This window comes from Oncorhynchus keta, chromosome 1, assembly GCF_023373465.1.
Source record: "Oncorhynchus keta strain PuntledgeMale-10-30-2019 chromosome 1, Oket_V2, whole genome shotgun sequence".
NCBI classification, from domain to species: domain Eukaryota; kingdom Metazoa; phylum Chordata; class Actinopteri; order Salmoniformes; family Salmonidae; genus Oncorhynchus; species Oncorhynchus keta.
The window spans coordinates 47,153,045-47,175,783 of record NC_068421.1 but is presented as its reverse complement, the minus strand read 5'-3'; the positions used below and the strand labels follow the sequence as shown (position 1 = coordinate 47,175,783).

Here is a 22,739-nt window from a genome sequence, read left to right as displayed (position 1 = left end):
GTGTACTCCTCTCTGAGAGCAGAGAAAGCCACACTAAAATTGTCTTTACTGTGAAATATCTGCTCTTCTGACCATAATTTAAGCCTAATGCATAACGGGAACCACAGTCAAACTGTTACACAGCCATGAAGAGGAATTCAACATAACCATTTGTATTGCTTTCAGCCAACTTTGAGTCTGCACGTGCTTTAGAACTGCAATGTTTCTTACTGAATCCCCTAAAGTGGATGTTATTTCTCAGTGTGCAATTAATTTGTTTGAGGCCACATGACATGGGATAAATGTGCATCTCACAAATAATACAGACAGCTGCTATGACAAGTTAATGTTGATTATTAGAAAAATTATTTATTAATGAGACATTTGTGGCCAACAGACGATGCCAATTATAGTCTCCAATGTTCCAGAATGGCTACCACAGAACTAGAATCATTATATTTCCTATGTCTACAAACAAATCACAAGCTAGAACACATCAAGCATGTGGCAATGTAACAAGGTCTAAAATGGGGCATAGGTGCCAGGGTTGTTAATGCTCTTTAACAGAAATGTGACAGATGATGGCCTAATTTTCTCAGGATTCCATTCTCATTTACATTACGGAAGTGGTATTACCTCCTTTGCCCCTCAAAGTCTAGTTAACCCGTCTGGACTATCCTTTGTCTGCTCATACGTGACGGTGAGACGACTGCCATCTGGCGCTATTCTGCATATTATTTTCCTCATTTAGAGTAGACTAAGCCCTTTCTCCCATTTTTCATTTATCCTGGTCAACTCTGCACGTATTTATTCATGTGCTGGTGAGTAGACACGACTTTTCTATTCATCCTTTTTTTTTTTTACAGACATCCTAAATGACATTCTACTCCCTGTATAAAATAGCTATGTCTAAAGGTACCAGTACAGCAGATGACGTCAGTGTCCCAGCTAGAACGATGCTCGTGAAAAAAAAGACTTTGCTAACGGGCTGACTGAACGGTGCCAATTCTTGTCATCAGTCTAGAAGTTAAGGCCACTACAAAAAAATGTGCTTCTCTCCATAGGACTCGATTGAAGTCCGGTGGCATTATCGGACAATGCTACGAAGATCGATTCTATTCAACGGAACCGTTGATGAAAACGTGGATTCGGGAGCTGAGACTGCCGAGTAAGTTCCTTAAGCTAGTTAGCTAGCTAGCATTTGTTTGCGGTATCCAAGTACTGGCAAGATGTGAATCATTACCATTTCCGTTTGTGCACTATAAGCTCCCCAGCTAAATCTACTTCAGTGTTTTCTATCAACGTTACAGGCGGTGTGATTAGCTAACGTTAGTAATTTAAAACGAGTCACATATAACTTAGTGGGTGGGAATCACTAGCTAGCTACAATAGCTAAATATAGCTTGCCGAACGTTTTTGCATGCAACATCAGCCCAAACAGGCAATTGTAAATGGTCAACCTCTTTCTGGTCTAAATTAGCTAGGTAGCTACAGTTACACTTATAATCTTATTGTGTCGACTTACAAGTAAGATAACTTAATGTGGTTTACTAACCTTAACTAGCTAGCATTTTTGTTTTACTATTTGCTTGATTGTTGCTGTTTAGTTACCAGCTGGGCTTCTAACTCACCACATAGCCGTTGTCATAGTAACGAAAGATGCATGTTTCCACGGCGAGATGACACTGGGCTAGGAACGTACAGAGAAGGAGCTGCCAGATAATAGTCTGGAAGTAAAGTCGCACTGGGAGCCACATTTGAAATTGAATACATTAAGCAAGGTGTAAAAGGTCGCATTAATACACTATGTAAATGTATTTTAGGGAGGGTTGTGGTCACCATTCATGTAATGCATTAAATATATACATCTGTCTGTGCCCAATAATGTTTGTACCGTGTTTTATGCTGCTGCGATGTTTGCCACCATGTTGTTGTCATGTGTCTCACTATGTCCTGTTGTCTCTTATGTCTGTTTTGTCCTATATTTTTATTTAATGTATTCTTAATCCCAGCCCCTGTCCCCGCAGGAGGTCTTTTGGAAGGCCATCATTGTAAATTAGAATTTGTTCTTAACTGACTTGCCTAGTTAAACACAGGTTAAATCATGGCTAAGGTCTGTATCCAAGCACTCCGCATTGCATCGAGCATAAGAACAGCCCTTAGCCATGGTATATTGGCCATTTACCACAAACCCACGAGGTGCCGTATTGCTATTATAAACTTGTTACCCATGTAAAAATACATATTTTGTCATACCCCTGATATACCACGGCTGTCAGACAATCAGCATTCAGGGGTCGAACCACCCAGTTTATAATGTGAATTCACACCACCTCGTTATTGCTTAAATATACAACAGGGTTTGGCAACTAGGTTTGACCTCCAGCCAATTTGTTCCTGAGCTTGTCGGTGGCCAGAATATAATTAGCCTATTAGCAAATAGGTTACTAGCTGCCCAATTCATAGCCCTACACTACACATTTAACTTGGTTATTGGGCAAATCAATTCGATTACTAATAATTTCTTTCTGATTAGTGGTAAAATCACCTATGTCTATTAAATAGGACATATGTTAACCGTTAATCGGTTAGCTGCTGAAAATACATTTGACCGGTCGGTCATGCTTATGCTTATCGGTCTATAGGACATTTGCATACTTTTGTGGAATTAAATTGGTGCTATTACAATTTTCTGCGGCCTTTGAAGCATTCTAGTACAGTTAAATAGTTGTAACACACATACTGACCAAAATGTTATTTTGTTGGCATTTACTTTTTCCCCCACATTACCAGTAAAACATAATCAAAACATTCCTCTCACTTACTTCCTGTGCTGTTTCGTTGTTCAGTCTCAACCAGGATTTCATCATGCATGTCAAGCAGTGAAGTTTCAGCTCTGTCCGTGACCTCTTCCTCGGTGCGCACTGTCACTGTGTCCGTTTCCATCTTGTCCAGCTGTGTCTAACGTTTCACGTAAAGCCTATTTCTTGTCTGCATCGAAGTAGCGGTCCTTGTATCGAGCATGGTGGCGACATAGTAAAGAGGCTCAGAGAATACCACCAAATCGCTTGTTCACAGCCTCTTGAGTACTTTTGCAAGTTTTAACCCCATGGTATGTGTCGGCAATTTTGCTAAGCAGGCGTTTTAATGCCATGACAGAGGGTATCACTTTTGCTGCAGACTTATTTCTCGAGTCAGTTGTTCAAATGGAGCTAGGAGTGTGTTCATGTTTCAAACATGTTCTCAAATGCCATTGAAATGGCAGCAGCGGTATGAGAACCAGCCACCATCTTCAACATGCAATACAGCATTCCTCAGTACGAAATCCTCGTCAACCCACTGTGCTGCCAGACTCCGCATGATCATGGAGCTGACATCACTGGTCCAAATGTCAGTCGTGAAGCTAATAGTAGTGACACCCATAGCAAGTAGCTCATAGATGTGCGTTTCAACAATACTGTGTAACTTCGGTAGAGCAACATCTGAAAAATGTTGTGTACTTAGTAGTGTGTACCGGTGCTCGACCAGTCGGCGAAAGCCAACATCATCCACGACGAGATCGGTTGATAGTCAATGAATTCCATTTCACCTTTTGAGTTGTCTCGCTGAAATGTTCTTATTCTTTGAAATGACTGCTCGACTTAACTTGTTTAGTTCTTGGAAGTGTGCTCTTGGTATTTTTCTGCTTTTGTTCCATATAGCGCTGTATTTTTCATGCCGTCATTACGTTATCTACCTATGTTATATAGGTATGCACGACAGCTTTGACATCGGTTTTGCACATCAGCATTAAACTAGACATCGGGCCGAAGTTGGCATTTTTAGCTAATATCATCCGATTCCAATATGCTTACCGATATATCATGCATCCCTAGTCATCATGCATATTATTTATCACAGCAAACGGAGCCTAGTTTGGGAAGCGGAATAGCCTACCACCTGTCAGACAGCCCGAGAGTAGCTCCTCAAAAAGTCTGTAGGCTACTGGAGTGAAACCTACTTTTGTAAGACCAGTCATTGTGCAACAAATAACACGTGATTACATTTAGAATTGTTAACTTGTGGCCACGATTTAAAAGGAGCTATTTTTATTTCTCAATTTAACTCGTAATTAAAGTACTATCAGCATTTCACCCACCACATTGCAGTGTGAGTTTGAGGCAGTATAATGGTTTGAAACCTGAATATTTTACTTCAAATAATAAGCCGTACCTTGCTTCAAAGTAGCCTTGCATCCGTAGAAACAGAGGCAATTATTTTATAAAGCCTTCCTCATTAACCAGCATTTCTCTCCTGTTCTATTTGTAGTGTTTTTGGTTTGATAAACCTATAGAATAACTGGACAGAAGAGAAGAGGTTCGTTGGGAAACTTTACTAATCCAAACCATGGTAGTACAACACAGGGGCATGTTCGAGGCAGCACGTTTTCTTAACGTATCAAAATTAAGAGGTCACAGTATTAACCAATCAAGTAAGTGATAATCTTATCTAGGCAGATTACCATGTTAATAGACCAATATATTACACTCGTTTACACCGTAACATCTCACATACATTTTAAGCATTACCACAATTGTAAACTAAGCCCCATTTTGTTTTTTCAGTCTTTGAATTCAATAATCTTTGAGCTGAACAGTCTTGTTTTTGTTAAAGTGTTTTCGGAACATTACAGATCCTTTCAGGATACCTACGTTCCTCATTTCTTTTGTGGGACTCCTTGAGCTTGCTGGAGTTGGTAAGTTTCCAGTGTTGGCTAGGCAACTTGACTTGGGCTGAGGTTGCTGTCCAGGAACGTTGGTGAGCGGTCAGAACTTTAGCTGTCTATTAGATATCAGTCAGAACTGGAGCTGTCTGTGAGATATCGGGGCATGTCCTCTAGGGTTGACAGCTCTCTGTCCTCCGTTAAGTAGTCCCGTTTGTCTAAGGCACTGCATTGCAGTGCTAGCTGTGCCGCTAGAGATCCTGGTTCGAGTCCAGGCTCTGTCGCAGCCGGCCGCGACCGGGAGACCTATGGGGCGGTGCACAATTGGACCAGTGTCGTCCAGGTTAGGGGAGGGTTTGGCCGGCAGGGATGTTCTTGTCCCATTGCGCTCTAGTGATTCGCAATGCACGCTGACCCTGTCGCCAGGTGTACTGTGTTTCCTCCGACACATTGGTGCGGCTGGCTTCCGGGTTAAGCGGGCGTTGTCAAGAAGCAGTGCAGCTTGGCTGGATTATGTTTCGGGGGATGCACAGCTCTCGATCTTCGCCTCTCCCGAGTCCGTACAGGAGTTGCAGCGATGAGACAAGACTGTAACTACCACTTGGATACCACAAAATTGGGGAGAATAAGGGATAAAAAAAGTTGTCCCTTTTGCCACCTCTCCATAGCAACATGTGAACAGTGTGTTTGTCTGTCCTGAATGAGGTAAGTCACAGGTCCCAGTCTCTGGATTATTGTCGCCTGAACTGTCTTCCTCCTGGAAAACTCGAAGGTGTAGTCCACCATGGTCATGGTGTTTCTTTTGTTTGCCTTGTTTTTCTTCCACTGTTTTAGCGAAGTCAGATCGGAGTTGGTTGAAGGGTGTTCAGACCTGGCAATTCAGGAAGAGCTCGACTGGGTCCGACCTTTGACTGTGTGAGGGGTACTGTGGTACAGGGGCTGAAAGTTGGCGAAGTGATGCTTGAGCAAGACAGAAGATATCTTGGGAGGATAACAGACTGTTTTTCATCAGAGCTCACTTGAATATCTGGACTGACCTTTCTGCTGCACCATTCGAGGCAGGATGGTAGGCATGAACAAGGGTCTGCTTGATTCTCACTTTTTTTTTTAGGAATTGTTTGAAATCGGACCAGTTGGGGTCCGTTATCTGAGACCATTTCTTCGCACAATCTAGGCTGTGAACAGGCTTCGTACCTTTTCGATGAGGTTCGTTGATGTCATTGAAGACCACTTTGAATGGCTGTCGATGAGCACTAAAACGTTCTGCTTTTCCTTTTCAGCAAAGGTGATGTGAGTTCTCTGCCACACCCTCTCGGGCCATTTCCAAACATGAAGTGGTGCGACAGCTGGCATCTTCTGTATTGTTTGGCAGATTTGTCAACTCTACACTTTCTTCTCTGTCACGGTCCAACCCTGGCCACCAGATGTAGCTACGGGTTAAGGCCTCCATCTGAGAGAGGCCAGGATGTTTGTGGTGATAGTCCTCCAACAGTCTCTGTCTATGCTGGGGGTATGATCACTCACAAACCCCAGTGTACACAGCCTTGATCTTCAGACAACTTGTGTCTTCACATGAAGTATGGTTTCAGTACTTCATCCGTCACCTATCTTGGCCACCCATTTACAGTGTAACTCCAAACCTTGCTGAGTAGCGGATCATTTCTTGTACTTTGTCTTTCTCTTCTCTTGGTAGTCTTGACAACGCCGTCTGCATTACTGTGATCAGTTGACTTTCGGTATTCAATGTCGTAGTTGTACGCCAGGAGTAGGAGTGCCCATCTTTGCATTCTCAATGCTGCTAAAATTGGAACCATAACCTTGGTTGCAAGCCAGCAAAGGCTTGCAACCAGTGATTAATGTAAACTTTCATCCGTATAGGTACTTATGAAACTTCATGACTCCGAAGATGATTGACAGGTCCTTCTTTTTATTTTCTGCGTCTGATAGCAGCGTAGCCTAGTGGTTAGCGTAGCCTAAGTGGTTAGAGCGTTGGACTAGTAACCAGAAGGTTGCGAGTTCAAACCCCCGAGCTGACAAGGTACAAATCTGTCGTTCTGCCCCTGAACCCACTGTTCCCAGGCAGTCATTGAAAATAAGAATATGTTCTTAACTGACTTGCATGGTTAAATAAAGGTTAAAAAAATATTTTTTTTTTAAAATAGGGTCTGCAAAATAAAAACAATGGGTTTTTCTTCTCAATTGTCCATGATGTGGGAGATCCCGGCGCCCACACCATATGGTGATGCCTCACAGGCAAGCTTGAGGTGTCGTTTGGTGTCGTAGTGCACCAGGACATTACTCTTTAGAAGCAGTTGTTTGCTTTTCTCAAACACTGCATCGCATGCGGCAGTCCAACTCCATGGTTCTTCTATTCTTAACAGGTTGTGCAACAGCTGGAGCAAGGTTGACTGGTCCGATAGTAATCAGTCATAATACTTTAGCAGGCCTAAGAACGACTTCAGTTCTGATATGTTGGTTGGCTTGGGTGCTTTGATGGCTAAAACTTTTTTTTTTATCTGTGGAATGCAGTCCGTATCAATTTTATGGCCCAAGTATTCCACGCTGCTTTGTAAAAACTTGCACGTTGAGAGTTTCATTCGTACTCTGTACATTTACAGACATTTGAGCACTTCATCCAGATGTTCTTCTTTAGAACCATCCGGGATGAGGATGTCATCCAGGGAACAGGTGACATGTTCGATTGCTTGTAAGATCTGGTCCATGACCGACTGAAACATTGAAGGAGCACTTGAGACACCGTAGCTGAGGTGTATACATACCTGTACAGCCCACTGTGAGTGTTGATTTTGAGATATTTCTCTGTGTCCAACTAGAGCTGCTGGTAGGCGTGCCAGATATCTAATTTGCTGAACGATGTCCCTCCAGCTAGTGCAGCGAATAAGTCCTCAATGTTTGGTAAGGGGTAAGTCTCACGCTCTGGTTAGTGACCTTATAATTGCCACATATCTGAGTAGATTTGTCACTCTTTGGAATGATTACAATTGGTGCGGGCCAGTAACTCCTTTCGACTTTGATCTTTGTCTCCTCAAGCTTATCCAACACCTTGTCCACTACTTCCTTCAATGAGTATGGCACCGATTTTGCCTTCTGGAAAATGGGCTGAGTGTCAGGATGCGTCATAACCTTTTTGTTTTGATATCTTAGAAATTTGGCCCTTCTGAAAACTACCTGGTGGCTCTGTAGTACAGCTTTGAATGCCGGGTCTGGCTGTCACAGCCTTCTCCACTGAAAACATGTTCTGCCAATTCAGCTTTTCTCGAGCCAGTTACGGCCCATCAGTGCAGGTCTGTCTCCTTTTGACAATTACTAATGGCAAAGTCGCATTTTGTTTTTCATACTACACTGGCTCTTTAACATACCCTAGCGAATGAATTTTCTCACCTGATTAGGTAGTCAACGCAGTTACAGGTTTCTTTAACTACAGGTGAGACAGAGCAATGGTAACACACTTCTGAGACCAGAGAAACAGCGGCCCCTGTCTAACTGCATGTCCAAAATTGTTAACCCTAACCCATCCAAATTCTTCCCATTGGAAGTAGTGTAAACTGTATTCACTGCATTTACATGATTTGAACCTCTCTTGCTTTCCCTGAATATTCCAAGAACACCAGGGAGTTAACACCATTGACAATGCAATCTCACATGCCTTTCTGAATGTTAGATCCTTCTCTGCTAGCATCTTGTGCTGCATAGCTTCAGAGCACAGTCAAATTCAAATAAAATATTGTATCTGTCACATACACATTGTTAGCATATGTTAATGCGAGTGTAACGAAATGCTTCTGCTTCTAGTTCCGGCAGTGCAGTAATATCTAACAAATTCACAATGACTACCTTACACACAATGTAAGGGGATTGAATAAGAATATGTACATATATGGATGTGTGATGGCCGTGCGGCACAGGCAAGATGCAATAGATGGTATAAAATACAGTTTATACATATGAGATGAGTAATGTAGGATATGTAAACATTATTAAAGTACCATTATTTAAAGTGACTAGTGATACCATTTATTAAAGTGGTCAGTGATATGAGTATGTATGTTTGAAGCAGCCTCTGTTTGTGATTGATGTAAGATAGAAGCTGTTTTTCAGTCTCTCGGTCCCATCTTTGATGCACCTGTACTGACCTGTCCTTCTGGATGATAGCGGGGTGAACAGGCAGTGGCTCGGGTGGTTGTTGTCCTTGATGATCTTCTTGGCCTTCCTGTGGCATCGGGTGCTGTAGTTGTCCTGGAGGGCAGGTAGTTTACCCCCGGTGATGCATTGTGCAGACCGCACTACCTTCTGGAGAGTCTTGCGGTTGAAGGTGGTGCAGTTGCCGTACCAGGCTGTGATACAGCTCGACAGGATGCTCTCGATTGTGTATCTGTAGAAGTTTTAGGTGACAAGCCAAACTTCTTCAGCCTCCTTTACCACGCTGTATGTGTGGGTGGACCATTTCAGTTTGTCCGTGATGTTTACACAGAGGAACTTAACTTTCCACCTTTTTTATTTTATTTTTATTTTACCTTTATTTAACCAGGCAAGTCAGTTAAGAACATATTCTTATTTTCAATGACGGCCTGGGAACAGTGGGTTAACTGCCTGTTCAGGGGCAGAACGACAGATTTGTACCTTGTCAGCTCGGGGGTTTGAACTCGCAACCTTCCGGTTACTAGTCCAACGCTCTAACCACTAGCCTTCACTACTGTCCCGTCAATGTGGATAGGGGGGTGCTCCCTCTGCTGTTTCCCGAAGTCCACAATCATCTCCTTTGTTTTGTTGATATTGAGTGAGTTTTTTTTCCTGACATCACACTCCGAGGGCCCCCACCTCCTCCATGTAGGCTGTTTTTGTTGTTTTTGGTAATCAAGCCTACCATTATAGTGTTGTCTGCAAACTTGATGATTGAGTTGGAGGCGTGCATGGCCACGCAGTCATGGGTGAACAGGGAGCACAGGAGAGGGCTGAGAAAGCACCCCCCTCTGGGGCCCCAGGGTTGAGGAGCAGCGGAGTGGAGATGTTGTTTCCTACCTTCACCACCTGGGGGCAGCCCGTCAAAGTCCAGTACGCAGTTGCACAGGGTGGGGTTCGAGACCCAGTGCCTCAAGCTCAATGATGAGCTTGGAGGGAACTATGGTGTTGAATGCTGAGCTGTAGTCAATGAACAGCATTCTTACATAGGTATTCCTCTTGTCCAGATGGAAAAGGTAGGATGGAGATGATCCTTGACTAGTCTCTCAAAGCACTTCATAATGACAGAAGTGACTGCTACAGGGCAATAGTCATTTAGTTCAGTTACCTTTGCTCTCTTGGGAACAGTCCACAGCATTCTCACGTAGGTGTTATTTTTGTCCAGGTGGGAAAGTGCAGTGTGGAGTGCAATAGAGACTGTGGATATGTTGGTGCATCCCTAATTAATAGGCCTACCTACTCTATTAAAATATATCAATCTTACTTTATTTCTCTAATGCCAAACTAGTGTGTCTTGTTTGCAACAAAAATCGCAGTTTACCAAGAATTGTCTGAGAATCGGAGCATGCTACTTTTCAAAAGTAGATTTTTCACCCTGGACATGAGGCCCGAGTCCCGCTGCAGAAAGGAGGTAGGCCTATTTTAAGGAGTGCACGTGTAGCCATGAAGTGCTTTGAAAGGCTGGTCATGGCTCACATCAACACCATCATCCCAGAAACCTTAGACCTACTCCAGTTTGCATATCGCCTCAACAGATCCACAGATGACGCAATCTCTATTGCACTCCACACTGCCTTTTCCCACCTGGACAAAAATAACACATACGTGAGAATGCTGTTCATTGATGGCCTCCCGAGTGGCATAGTGATCTAAGGCACTGCATCGCTGTGCCACCAGAGATTCTGGTTCAAGTCGAGGCTCTGTCTCAGCCGGCCGCGACCGGGAGACCCATGGGGAACAATTGGCCCAGCGTCGCCCGGGTTAGTGAGAGGGTTTGGCAGGGATGTTTTTGTCCCATCGCGCTCGAGTGACTCCTGTGGCGGGCCAGGCGCAATGCACGCTGACACAGTCGCCAGGTGTACAAGCTAAGGACCCTGGGACTAGACGTCCCTCTACATTTGGCTCCTTCCTGACGGGCCTTCCCCAGGTGGTAAGGGTAGGCAACAAGACATCTTCCACGCTGATCCTCAACACAGGGGGCCATGACTACATGGCCAAGCATGACTCCAATACCATCAAGTTTGCCGACGACACAACAGTGGTAGGCCTGATCACCTACAACGATGAGACCGCTTGTAGGGAGGTGGTCAGGGACCTGGCAGTGTTGTGCCAGGACAACAACCTCTCCCTCAACGTGATTAAGACAAAGGAGATTATCATGGACTACAGGAAAAGCAGGGCCGAGCAAGCCCCCATTCTCATTGATGGGGCTGAAGTGGAGCAGTTTGAGAGCTTCATGTTCCTTGGTGTCCACATCACCAACAAACTAACATGGTCCAAACACAACAAGACAGTTGTGAAGAGGGCCTATTCCCCTCAGGAATGGCCAAGCTTCCTGCCATCCATGACCTCTATACCAGGCGGTGTCAGAAGGCCCTAAAAAGACTCCAGCCACCCCAGTCATAGACTGTTCTCTCTGCTACTGCACGGCAAGGGGTTACAGTTACAAAAGGCTTCAACCTCTTAAGGATCGTACCCTTTTTTTTTTTCAATTTTCGCCTAAAATGACATACCTAAATCTAACTGCCTGTATCTCAGGACCTGAAGCAAGTATATGCACATTCTTGATACTTCAAAGTGTTGTTTCCTTTCAAATGGTGTGTGAAATTAATGTAGGAGAATATAACATATTAGATCTGGTAAAAGATTATTCAAACAAAAGAAATGCGTCGTCCAGAAAGGCCATAATGTATTATTGCAGTTTAGCCGCTATTTTGATTTTGGCCACACAGTGTGTGCAAAGTTTCAGATTGATCCAGGGAAGCATGGCAATACTGGACAATATTTTATATAAATTCTACCCAAATGTGCCGAATTGGTCAATTTAAAAAGTATGAATGTAATGTAAGTATGTAATGTATGTATGTAATGTATATATGTAATGTAATGTATGTATGTATGTATGTATGTATGTATGTATGTATGTATGTAAAAATTATATGGTAATACACAATTTAGGTTTACACACTCCCAGGAATGTCAAACATGATGGATCATTAGTGCATAAGCTACCTTTTCACACATCTAGATGGCCAGGCGTGTGTGTGGAGCCAGAGACAGCAGGGGTTCAATCTGTAGAACCCAACTCCTACATTTTGAATATAAAAATGGATTTGATCAAACAAAACTATGCTACATTTTATCTCCTGGACCCTCAGGATGTAAGTATATACTACCGTTCAAAAGTTTGGGGTCACTAAGAAATGTCCTTGTTTTTGAAAGAAAAAATTGTTAATGTTGTAACTGGAAACGGCAGATTTTTTAAATGGAATTATCAGCAACCATCACTCCTGTGTTCCAATGGAACGTTGTGTTAGCTAATCCAAGTTTATCATTTGAAAAGGCTAATTGATCATTAGAAAACCTTTTTGCTGTTAGCACAGCTGAAAGCTGTTGTGCTGATTTTAAAAGAAGCAATAAAACTTGCCTTCTTTGGACTAGATGAGTATCTGGAGCATCAGCATTTGTCGGTTTGATTACAGGCTCAAAATGGCTAGACTGGCCAATAAAAATACATTTAAGATGGGAAACCGAACACACTGGACAGAGGAACTCTGCCGAGAAGGCCAGCATCCCGGAATCGCCTCTTCACTGTTGACTTTGAGACTGTCATGCTAATCACCTTAGCGCATGTTAGCTCAACCGTCCCGATATGGGGACACCCATCCTGTAGAGGATTATTAACATCTTCCACCCCTAAGCCCATAAGACTGCTAAACAGCTAATCAAATGGCTTCACAGACTATTTGCATGCCCCCCCCCCCGTGCTACTCGCGGTTTATTATCTATGCGCAGTCACTTTAGCCTTACCGACATATTACCTTGACTAGCCTGTACCAACGCACATTGACTCGAATCCGGACCCCTGTATATACAGTTGAAGTTGGAAGTTTTACATACACCTTAGTTAAATACATTTAAACTCAGATTTTCACAATTCGTGGCATTTAATCCTAATAAAAAATCCCTGTTTTAGGTGAATTAGGATCACCACTTTATTTTAAGAATGTGAAATGACAGAATAATATTAGTGATTTATTTCAGCTTTTATTTCTCTCATCACATTCCCAGTGGGTCAGAAGTTTGTATACACTCAATTAGTATTTAGTAGCATTGCCTTTAAATTGTTTAACTTGGGTCAAATATTTCGGGTAGCTTCCCACATTAAGTTGGGTGAATTTTGGCCCATTCCTCCTGACAGAGCTGGTGTAACCGAGTCAGGTTTGTAAAGGCCTCCTTGCTCGCACACACTTTTTCAGTTCTTCCCACAAATGTTGTATAGGATTGAGGTCAGGGCTTTGTGATGGCCGCTCCAATACCCTGACTTTGTTGTCCTTAAGCCATTTTGCTACAATTTTGGAAGTATGCTTGGGGTCATTGTCCATTTGGAAGACCCATTTACGACCAAGCTTTAACTTCCTGACTGATATCTTGAGATGTTGCTTCAATATATCAACATAATTTTCCGTCCTCATGATGCCATCTATTTTGAGAAGTGCACCAGTCCCTCCTGCAGCAAAGCACCCCCACAACATGATGCTGCCACCCCCGTGCTTCACGGTTGGGATGGTGTTCTTCGGCTTGCATGCCTCCCCCTTTTTCCTCCAAACATAATGATGGTCATTATGGCCAAACAGTTCTATTTTTGTTTCATCGGACCAGAAGACATTTCTCCAAAAAGTATGATCTTTGTCCCCATGTGTAGTTGCAAACTGGCTTTTTTTATGGCTGTTTTGGAGCAGTGTCTTCTTCCTTGCTGAGTTGCCTTTCAGGTTATGTTGATATAGGACTTGTTTTACTGTGGCTATATATAATTTTGTACCTGCTTCCTCCAGCATCTTCACAAGCTCCTTTGCTGTTGTTCTGAGATTGATTTGCACTTTTTGCAACAAAGTACATTCATCGCTAGTAATATATGCTAGTAGACAGAACACGTCTCTTTCCTGAGCGGTAGGATGGCTGCGTCGTCCCATGGTGTTTATACTTGCGTACTATTGTTTGTACAGATGAACGTGGTACCTTCAGGCATTTGGAAATTACTCCCAAGGAGGAACCAGACTTGTGGGGGTCTACAATTTATTTTCTGAGGTCTGCTGATTTTCTTTTGATTTTCCCATGATGTCAAGCAAAGAGGCACTGTGTTTGAAGGTAGGCCTTGAAATACATCCACAGGTACACCTCCCAATTGACTCAAATGATGTCAATTAGCCTATCAGAAGCTTCTAAAGCCATGACATAATATTCTGGAATTTTCCAAGCTGTTTAAAGGCACAGTCCACTTAGTGCTGAGATCGCTGCTACTACTGTGTCTAATCTAAACATACTGTATACTTGGGTCAGTCTCTACACAAATCATTTAAAACGTATAACAACTGCTAGATTACAGACTCATGTAGCCAAGTCTACTGCAAAATCTCATACACTGTGACATGACATTATCACTAAGATGAAGGCTTCGTCCCAAATGGCTCCCTGAATAGTGCACTACTTTTGACCAGTGCCCTATGTGAGACCCTATGTGGGTCCTGGTCAAAAGTAATGCACTACATAGGGAATAGGGTGCCATTTGTGATGCAACCTACATTTATTTTTTTATTTAACCTTTTATTTAACCAGGTGGCTAGTTGAGAACAAGTTCTCATTTGCAACTGCGACCTGGCCAAGATAAAGCATAGCAGTGTGAACAGACAACACAGAGTTACACATGGAGTACACAATAAACAAGTTAATAACACAGTAGGGGGGGAAAAAAAGGGGGAGTCTATATACATTGTGTGCAAAAGGCATGAGGAGGTAGGCGAATAATTACAAGTTTGCAGATTAACACTGGAGTGATAAATGATCAGATGGTAATCTACAGGTTGGTGTGTAAAAGAGTATGTAAACTTCTGACCTACTGGAATTGTGATACAGTGAAATAATCTCTGTAAACAATTGTTGGAAAAATGACTTGTCATGCACAAAGTAGATGTCCTAACCGACTTGACAAAAGAAATAATTTGATTTTGATGATCATATAATGGAAAAGGGAAAACTTCCGATTTATGTTTGTCGTACAAGAGGAAATCTTAGCATTTCTCAAACATCACATAGGCCTAAACAAAACAGAAAACACTGCGCCATTTATTGTCTAATTTCAATGACCTGATGGGAGATCAAAGCAGTGGTGGTCTGGGCTTGTAATCGTGGCGAACTTTGCGCTGTATAGCGCATTTTTTCAGTACGTGAAGGGGATCCAATCAGTTTAGATTCTGTGAAAAAAAGGCCTATAGGCTACTCCAGTGTTATGTAATAGACTATACATTATTAAAAAAAATGTACCCCCTTTTCTCCCCAATTTCATGGTATCCAATTGTTAGTAGTTACTATCTTGTCTCATCGCTACAACTCCCGTACGGGCTCGGGAGAGACGAAAGGTCGAAAGCCACGCGTCCTCCGAAACACAACCCAACCAACACAGCACGCATCCAACCCGGAAGCCAGCCGCACCAATGTGTCGGAGGAAACACCGCGCACCTGGCGAACTGGTTAGCGCGCACTGCGCCCAGGCCGCCACAGGAGTCGCTAGTTCACGATGAGACAAGGATATCCCTACATGCCTAACCCGGACGACGCTAGGCCAATTGTGCCTTAGACCACTGCGCCACCCGGGAGGCCTATACATGTTATTTTAATGCAAACGTTCTGAACATACACTCCGAAACTTGAAAGAATGGATTGTTCTCACTTCATATTGTTCTGAATTTTTTTTCTGCTATATTAATTGTAATTACAAGTTGCACATCAAATTATTTAGGGTTATATGATTGTCTGCTCTGCCATTCCTCTCCATCACACTAGGGCTGCCAAGAATATAGGTTTGCTATAAGATGTAAATGGGGAAGATAATGGACCAATGAAAAAATATATATAAAATGGCTCCTGACTACCAAGAGATGTATGTAGTGAGAAGAGCCCTTCCGAAAATACATTTAAAATCGTGTTTTAATGCAACAACAAAATCCAGTGCGGCTTTACTTCCTGACTATTGTGACTCTTCTCTGCATGCTCCTAGCTGCCATGGTGCCTACATTTGATTTCAAGCATGAGGGGTAGTTGGCTCCTAGATAATTTACTTCTGAACAGATTATGGTACAAAGATGTATTTTTAGCGTGTGCTAAAACAATGGCTTATTGATTTTGTTTTTCCATTGTGTGTTTTTGGAATTGTCTTTATAATTGTCTGCCACTCACTTATTTTCTAGATCTGATTGCAGTAAGATGACATCAAGCAGTAAGTATTTATATTTCATTTGCACATGTACTTTGTTGGTGTCTCTTCTGATACAGACAATATTCTGTTCAAACTGACGGTCTTATTCTGTAATGTCAGTGGAAGGGTTTTCCCTCAGTTTCACTGTGATCCTCATGTCTTGGTTCATACCTCCCTAACCTTGTTCCTCTGTGGCTGTGTTGTCAGGTGAGCTACTGGCCAGTCGGGTCCAGGAGCCCCTGATGATGAGCATGCACCTGCTGGCCAACCCTGGGGACTCTCTCCTGCTGCAGCACACCCTGGACCGCCTCCTCCGCTGGGTGTGCCCCAGCCTGCGCCTCTTCCATGTCTCTGAACGGGCCTGCCCCCTCCGCGACTATGCCCGCTCCCGCTTGTGCCCCGTGGCCGGGTACCCCTCCCTGGCTGTGACTGTCTTCCTCCATGAGGCCTATGGCGAGGAGCGCATCCTCCGGGTGCTGGACTTCCTGCAGCGCCCACCCTGGCAGTACCACCACACGGAGAGCTGCGGTGGGAGGACCGGGGGCGTCCACATTACCTCCTCCACCTCCCCGGCCAATGCCCTGCTCCGGCCCTACCTCCTGCCCAGCCGAGACTTCTACAGCCTGGGCACGGGGATGCCTGTGTGGGGGGTGCGCCCGGTGCACTGCGGCGGGGAGATGCTGCGGGTGACGCTCTACAGCAGCTACGATAACTTTGACGACGCGGTGCGGCTTTATGAGACAGTGCTGCAGAGGCAGGTGGAGGAGCAGAAGACTGGGTTCTGTTGGTTTACACTCTACACGGAACCGGGGCTGTGTCTGCAGCTGGCTCTCAAACAGCTCTCCCCAGGGGTCAGGGTGGAGGCCTGCAACTCAGCTGTGCTGCAGTTCAGGGTAGAGGAGATGGGTCAGCTCGTGCCCCTGCTGCCCAATCCGTGCACGCCCATCAGCGCCACACGCTGGCAGACCGAAGACCTGGACGGGAACAAGATACTCTTCCAGGTATTTTAATTGACATGACACTATTTCCTATATTGCACTACAATACTTTTATTCCGACTCCTGTGCGGATCTGTGGTCAGAGATGGTGCCAGTAATATATAGATGTAAATAAGCTACCGTGTATTTTATGATATGCCTTTTGTCTTACCTTCGCCACTCTGCGTTGTCTTGCTGCATTTCTTTCCCTACGTTTAAATTATGAGACGTGTGAAGCCCAGTTGCTTCTCGAGATGGAAATATGTTTGGGTTTAGAGTTGTGGTAAATGTTTAGCTGCTATGTGAAACCTCTGTGGTTTCTGCCCCCTGAGGAGCGATTTGAAGCAATTCTCTATGGCTGTGAAAACACCAGAGGCGGCTGGTGGGAGGAGCTATGAGGACCGCCTGGAATGGTATCAAACCAATGGAAACAATGTGTTTGACTCCGTTTCGTTGATAAAATTCCAGCCTTTACAATGAGCCCCTCCTATATTTCCTCCCACTAGCCTCCTCTTGAAAACATGTAATGCTGGATGAAGTTACACTATGATTATATTTTAGTTACTGTGAGACTACTGTTCTGCATTCAGGCTGATTGTCTTGTAAAAGCATCAGGATAAAGAGCTAAATAATGTAAATGCAGTCTGTGTGTGCAGCACAGAGATGCAGCAAGCTCCAAGAGTATTGGGACAGTGACACATTTGTTGTTGTTTTGGCTCTGTACTCCAGCACTTTGGATTTGAAATGATACAATGACTAGGATATTTTCATCCATATTCGGATGAACCGTTTAGAAATTACAGAACTTTTTGAACATGGTTCCCCCATTTTAGGAGACTTATGTTTATTAAATTAGTCAAAAGTGTAGTATTTGGTTCCATATTCAGAGTGCGCAATGATTACATCAAGCTTGTGACTACAAATTTGTTGGATGCTCTTGGTTTTGGTTGGGTTTCAGATTATTTTGCGGCCAATAGAACACTTTACAAAAGGAAGTAACAAACGAAGTTGCAAGAGGAACATAAACTGGGGTTGAACCAAATAAAAGGTTGCGCTCAAACAACCCAGGTCTCTATATCACCTGTCCCCTCCCTGGCCTAGGGAGGGGGCCAGGCTTAAATACCCTACCCTCAATATGGACCGTACCATTATTAACCAATCATCAATTAGCAGGTTTAAATACAGGCATGAAATCACAAACTGATTCAGGCAATAATCAATATTAATAATCAAAACAAACAGCAAATGCATCCAACAAGTTTGGAGTCACAAGCTTGATGTAATCATTGCGTGCTATGAATATGGGACTAAATACTACATTTTTGACTACTTTAATACATAAAAGTGAATTTGTCCCCAATACATTTGGTTCCCTAAAATGGGGGGATGATGTACAAAAAGTGCTATACTTTCAAAAAGGTTCACCCGATATGGCTGAAAATACCCTCAAATTAAAGCTGACAATCTGCACTTTAACCTCATAGGTATTGTATAATTTCAAATCCAAAGTTCTGCAGTACAGAGCCTAAACAACAAAAACGTGTCAGTCTCAATACTTTTGGAGCTCACTGTATATCACTGCACTGTAGATCACTGCAAATACAATATTTTTGGTTATGGAAAATCTATTTCACAGCGGTATAGGTAGTACACTGTACTTGCTTGTTTTGTCACAGAAACTGAAATTAGGCAAACTATTAGAATTTTAGCAACCAGGAAATGGCGGGGCGATTTCTGCATAGTGCATCTTTAATTGGAACTTAGGTTTGTTTTTCCTGTCTCTGTGGGCTCCATAATTGTTGAACTGTCCATTCCTTTCACCTCAAGTCTTCCAGAGAAAGTTAAGACTGTCAATCTCTGTCCCCCAGGTGAAAGCCCCAGAGCAGCCTCAGCGACCCCTGACCTGTGCCTTCCCTCTGACCTGCCCCAGCGTCTCGCCCAGAGGGCATTTGAGGAGCGTCGTGTCCACCCCGCCAGCAGCCCACGCCCTGCAGCCCTGCGGCCAGATGACCCCAGTGACCCGTCCAGGGAACAGGCCGCGCACCGACCCAAGCCTGGATAGGCCTGTTTTACCCGGGGGTCTACGGTGTGGGGGAGGGCTGGAGAGCATGGGCTCAGACAGCTGCTATAGCACCCCTCCAGGCAGCTCCTGCTACTCATCTCAGCGTAGCAGCCCCGCCACGCTATCTGTTAACCACCCTCACGAATCCTCCCCTCTCCCATGCTCCGCCTCCCCGGTGCGGCCCTCCCTGTCCATCTCCCATCTACTGCTGGAGGAGGAGGAAGAGCCGGAGACCAACGTGGACACGGGTGTCCCTGTGACAACGACCCCGCGCTCGGACACAGACTTCACCATGGCGACCAGCTCGAGGGACACAGGCGTCTCGGTGACGCCGCGTTCCGAGAGACCAGCCGCTGTGGGAGCCTCTTCCCTGGAGAGTCTGGCAAGGGAGCTGAATGCCTGTCTACCGGAAGCTCACACACCTCCACCCCACCACAGGACTTGGGTTGTGAGCAGCTCTACCAAAGCTGCCAGTCCCGGGTGCAAGGCAGGGTCACAAGCCTGGGATAGCGGAGTTATCAGCTGGGCATCGCCGGGTGAGAGCTACTCCAGAGGGCCTGTGGGGCCACAGACTCCTGCTAAGCCAGCAGCAAAGGCTCTGTCACCCACACACAATATAGACCCAATAGATGAGTTCTTCATCTGACTCCTTTCTGCAGTGTAAGCAGGCAGGCAGTTGTAGGACATTTTGTCACTATCTAACATAATGTAACTTGATGTTGCCTCCAGAGGGAGACTGGGAAGCTCATTGAAACCATGGAGACACAAAGGACCTAACTTCCTGGTGCTCAGACCTTCATGCCAGTCTAGGTTTGCATCCAAAATGTCACCCTATCCCCTATGTAGGGCTGGCGGGCTCTAGTCAAAAGTAGTGCGCAGTAGGGAATAGGGGGCCCTTTTGGACGCAAACTAGCTAGGCTAGTACGGGTAAAGCCTATAGTAAATGAAACAATGTTATGCCCAGGGATTTCAGATGCACAATTATTGTATAACTAACTAGGCTACTATGCATTTTATTACCAGTGGAAGTAGAAATGGATACAAATATGTGCCGTGAGTGGGTAGATGCATGTGGTTGTCTGTGCACTGTGAAAGCTGATCTGTGTGGCATCGGAATGGTAGCGTATCTGAGTGAACTAAATCCTTACCCCAAGAATGCACTGTCTATTAGGTCTGACTCCTGGGTCAGAGGTTAGTATTGTACAGTATCATTATCCTATTTTCTAGAATTAACACATTGTATTTCACCAATGAATGAATGTTGTATCTTCTAATACAATACTAAACCATTGGTTGTATTGAGTAGACCTTGCCAAACCACTGTGTTGAAAGGACATATTTTGATAAGACATTAAATGCTGATAATTCATATATTCGTAAAGCTGCTTGTTTCAAGGACTGTGTTTAGGCTACGTATTTTTGTAATCTGTGTTTTCATAGATGGATTGAAGACTAGAATATAACGAAAGACTAGAGAGCTAAGAGATACTGCTTGTCTGAGATGATACTCTATACATTATTAACAAAGTGTTGGCTGACATTACCATGAGGCCTTGCAAGGCTGTCTATAACTGTTTACCAAACTGATCGTCTAGAGGCCGATTTCTTAGACCAATTAGCCTAAACTTGGAATAAAAAGTGCTTTTCAATGGAGAATCTCCATTGAGCGTGCCTTTTAGTCCAGAACTATGCGTAATCTGTGTCCCGGAAACCATCCCTTAATAATTTAATGAATTTAAAGACGTGAGTTGTGAAATAGGATGGTTGTTGTTTAATCATGTACCTAAAAACAATTATGAACCAGCATTATGCATCACTAAATTATTATTGACTATTCCCACTAATTTGGGAATATACTGTCATTTGTTTCAGATTGTTTTTAAGACGTGATGAAGTTGGCTCAGAACAAAGTGATGTAGGCCTATGTCAAGCACGTGAAGAAATGACTTAGGGCTGGCTGGAGTCAATCTGTATCGCAGAAGTATTACGGAATATCCAGGTTATAGCTCAATTTAAAGGCGATATTCCTGCGTTCACGGCGACTGCATTCACGGTAAATGCTGCATATTTTTGGCTCAATCAGAACTTGCCTTTACATTTTAACGCTGATCTTCCGCGATACAGATTTAATCCACCCCTTAGGAGTTTTTACATGTTAAAGTGTTGTTCGCTCTTGATTACATTTACATTTAAGTCATTTAGCAGACGCTCTTATCCAGAGCGACTTACAAATTGGTGCATTCACCTTATGACATCCAGTGGAACAGCCACTTTACAATAGTGCATCTAAATCTTTTAAGGGGGGGGGGTGAGAAGGATTACTTTATCCTATCCTAGGTATTCCTTAAAGAGGTGGGGTTTCAGGTGTCTCCGGAAGGTGGTGATTGACTCCGCTGTCCTGGCGTCGTGAGGGAGTTTGTTCCACCAGAGCAGCGAACAGTTTTGACTGGGCTGAGCGGGAACTGTACTTCCTCAGTGGTAGGGAGGCGAGCAGGCCAGAGGTGGATGAACGCAGTGCCCTTGTTTGGGTGTAGGGCCTGATCGGAGCCTGGAGGTACTGAGGTGCCGTTCCCCTCACAGCTCCGTAGGCAAGCACCATGGTCTTGTAGCGGATGCGAGCTTCAACTGGAAGCCAGTGGAGAGAGCGGAGGAGCGGGGTGACGTGAGAGAACTTGGGAAGGTTGAACATCAGACGGGCTGCGGCGTTCTGGATGAGTTGTAGGGGTTTAATGGCACAGGCAGGGAGCCCAGTCAACAGCGAGTTGCAGTAATCCAGACGGGAGATGACAAGTGCCTGGATTAGGACCTGCGCCGCTTCCTGTGTGAGGCAGGGTCATACTCTGCGGATGTTGTAGAGCATGAACCTACAGGAACGGGCCACCGCCTTGATGTTAGTTGAGAACGACAGGGTGTTGTCCAGGATCACGCCAAGGTTCTTAGCGCTCTGGGAGGAGGACACAATGGAGTTGTCAACCGTGATGGCGAGATCATGGAACGGGCAGTCCTTCCCGGGAGGAAGAGCAGCTCCGTCTTGCCGAGGTTCAGCTTGAGGTGGTGATCCGTCATCCACACTGATATGTCTGCCAGACATGCAGAGATGCGATTCGCCACCTGGTCATCAGAAGGGGAAAGGAGAAGATTAATTGTGTGTCGTCTGCATAGCAATGATAGGAGAGACCATGTGAGGTTATGACAGATCCAAGTGACTTGGTGTATAGCGAGAATAGGAGAGGGCCTAGAACAGAGCCCTGGGGGACACCAGTGGTGAGAGCGCGTGGTGAGGAGACAGATTCTCGCCACGCCACCTGGTAGGAGCGACCTGTCAGGTAGGACGCAATCCAAGCGTGGGCCGCGCCGGAGATGCCCAACTCGGAGAGGGTGGAGAGGAGGATCTGATGGTTCACAGTATCGAAGGCAGCCGATAGGTCTAGAAGGATGAGAGCAGAGGAGAGAGAGTTAGCTTTAGCGGTGCGGAGCGCCTCCGTGATACAGAGAAGAGCAGTCTCAGTTGAATGACTTGTCTTGAAACCTGACTGATTTGGATCAAGAAGGTCATTCTGAGAGAGA

The 22,739-nt window shown here is 44.5% G+C and overlaps 1 protein-coding gene across 1 annotated transcript; it reads left to right on the top strand.

Moving 5' to 3' along the window:
• Positions 1-409: 409 nt before the first annotated feature.
• Positions 410-20,541, top strand: LOC118386649 (protein FAM124B). The gene is made up of 5 exons (XM_035774364.2): positions 410-800; positions 1,044-1,147; positions 16,126-16,154; positions 16,341-17,134; positions 18,979-20,541. Exons 2-5 carry the CDS (start codon positions 1,077-1,079, stop codon positions 19,816-19,818), a joined length of 1,734 nt encoding a protein of 577 aa, XP_035630257.1. The 5' UTR covers positions 410-800; positions 1,044-1,076; the 3' UTR covers positions 19,819-20,541.
• The last annotated feature ends 2,198 nt before the right edge of the window (positions 20,542-22,739 follow it).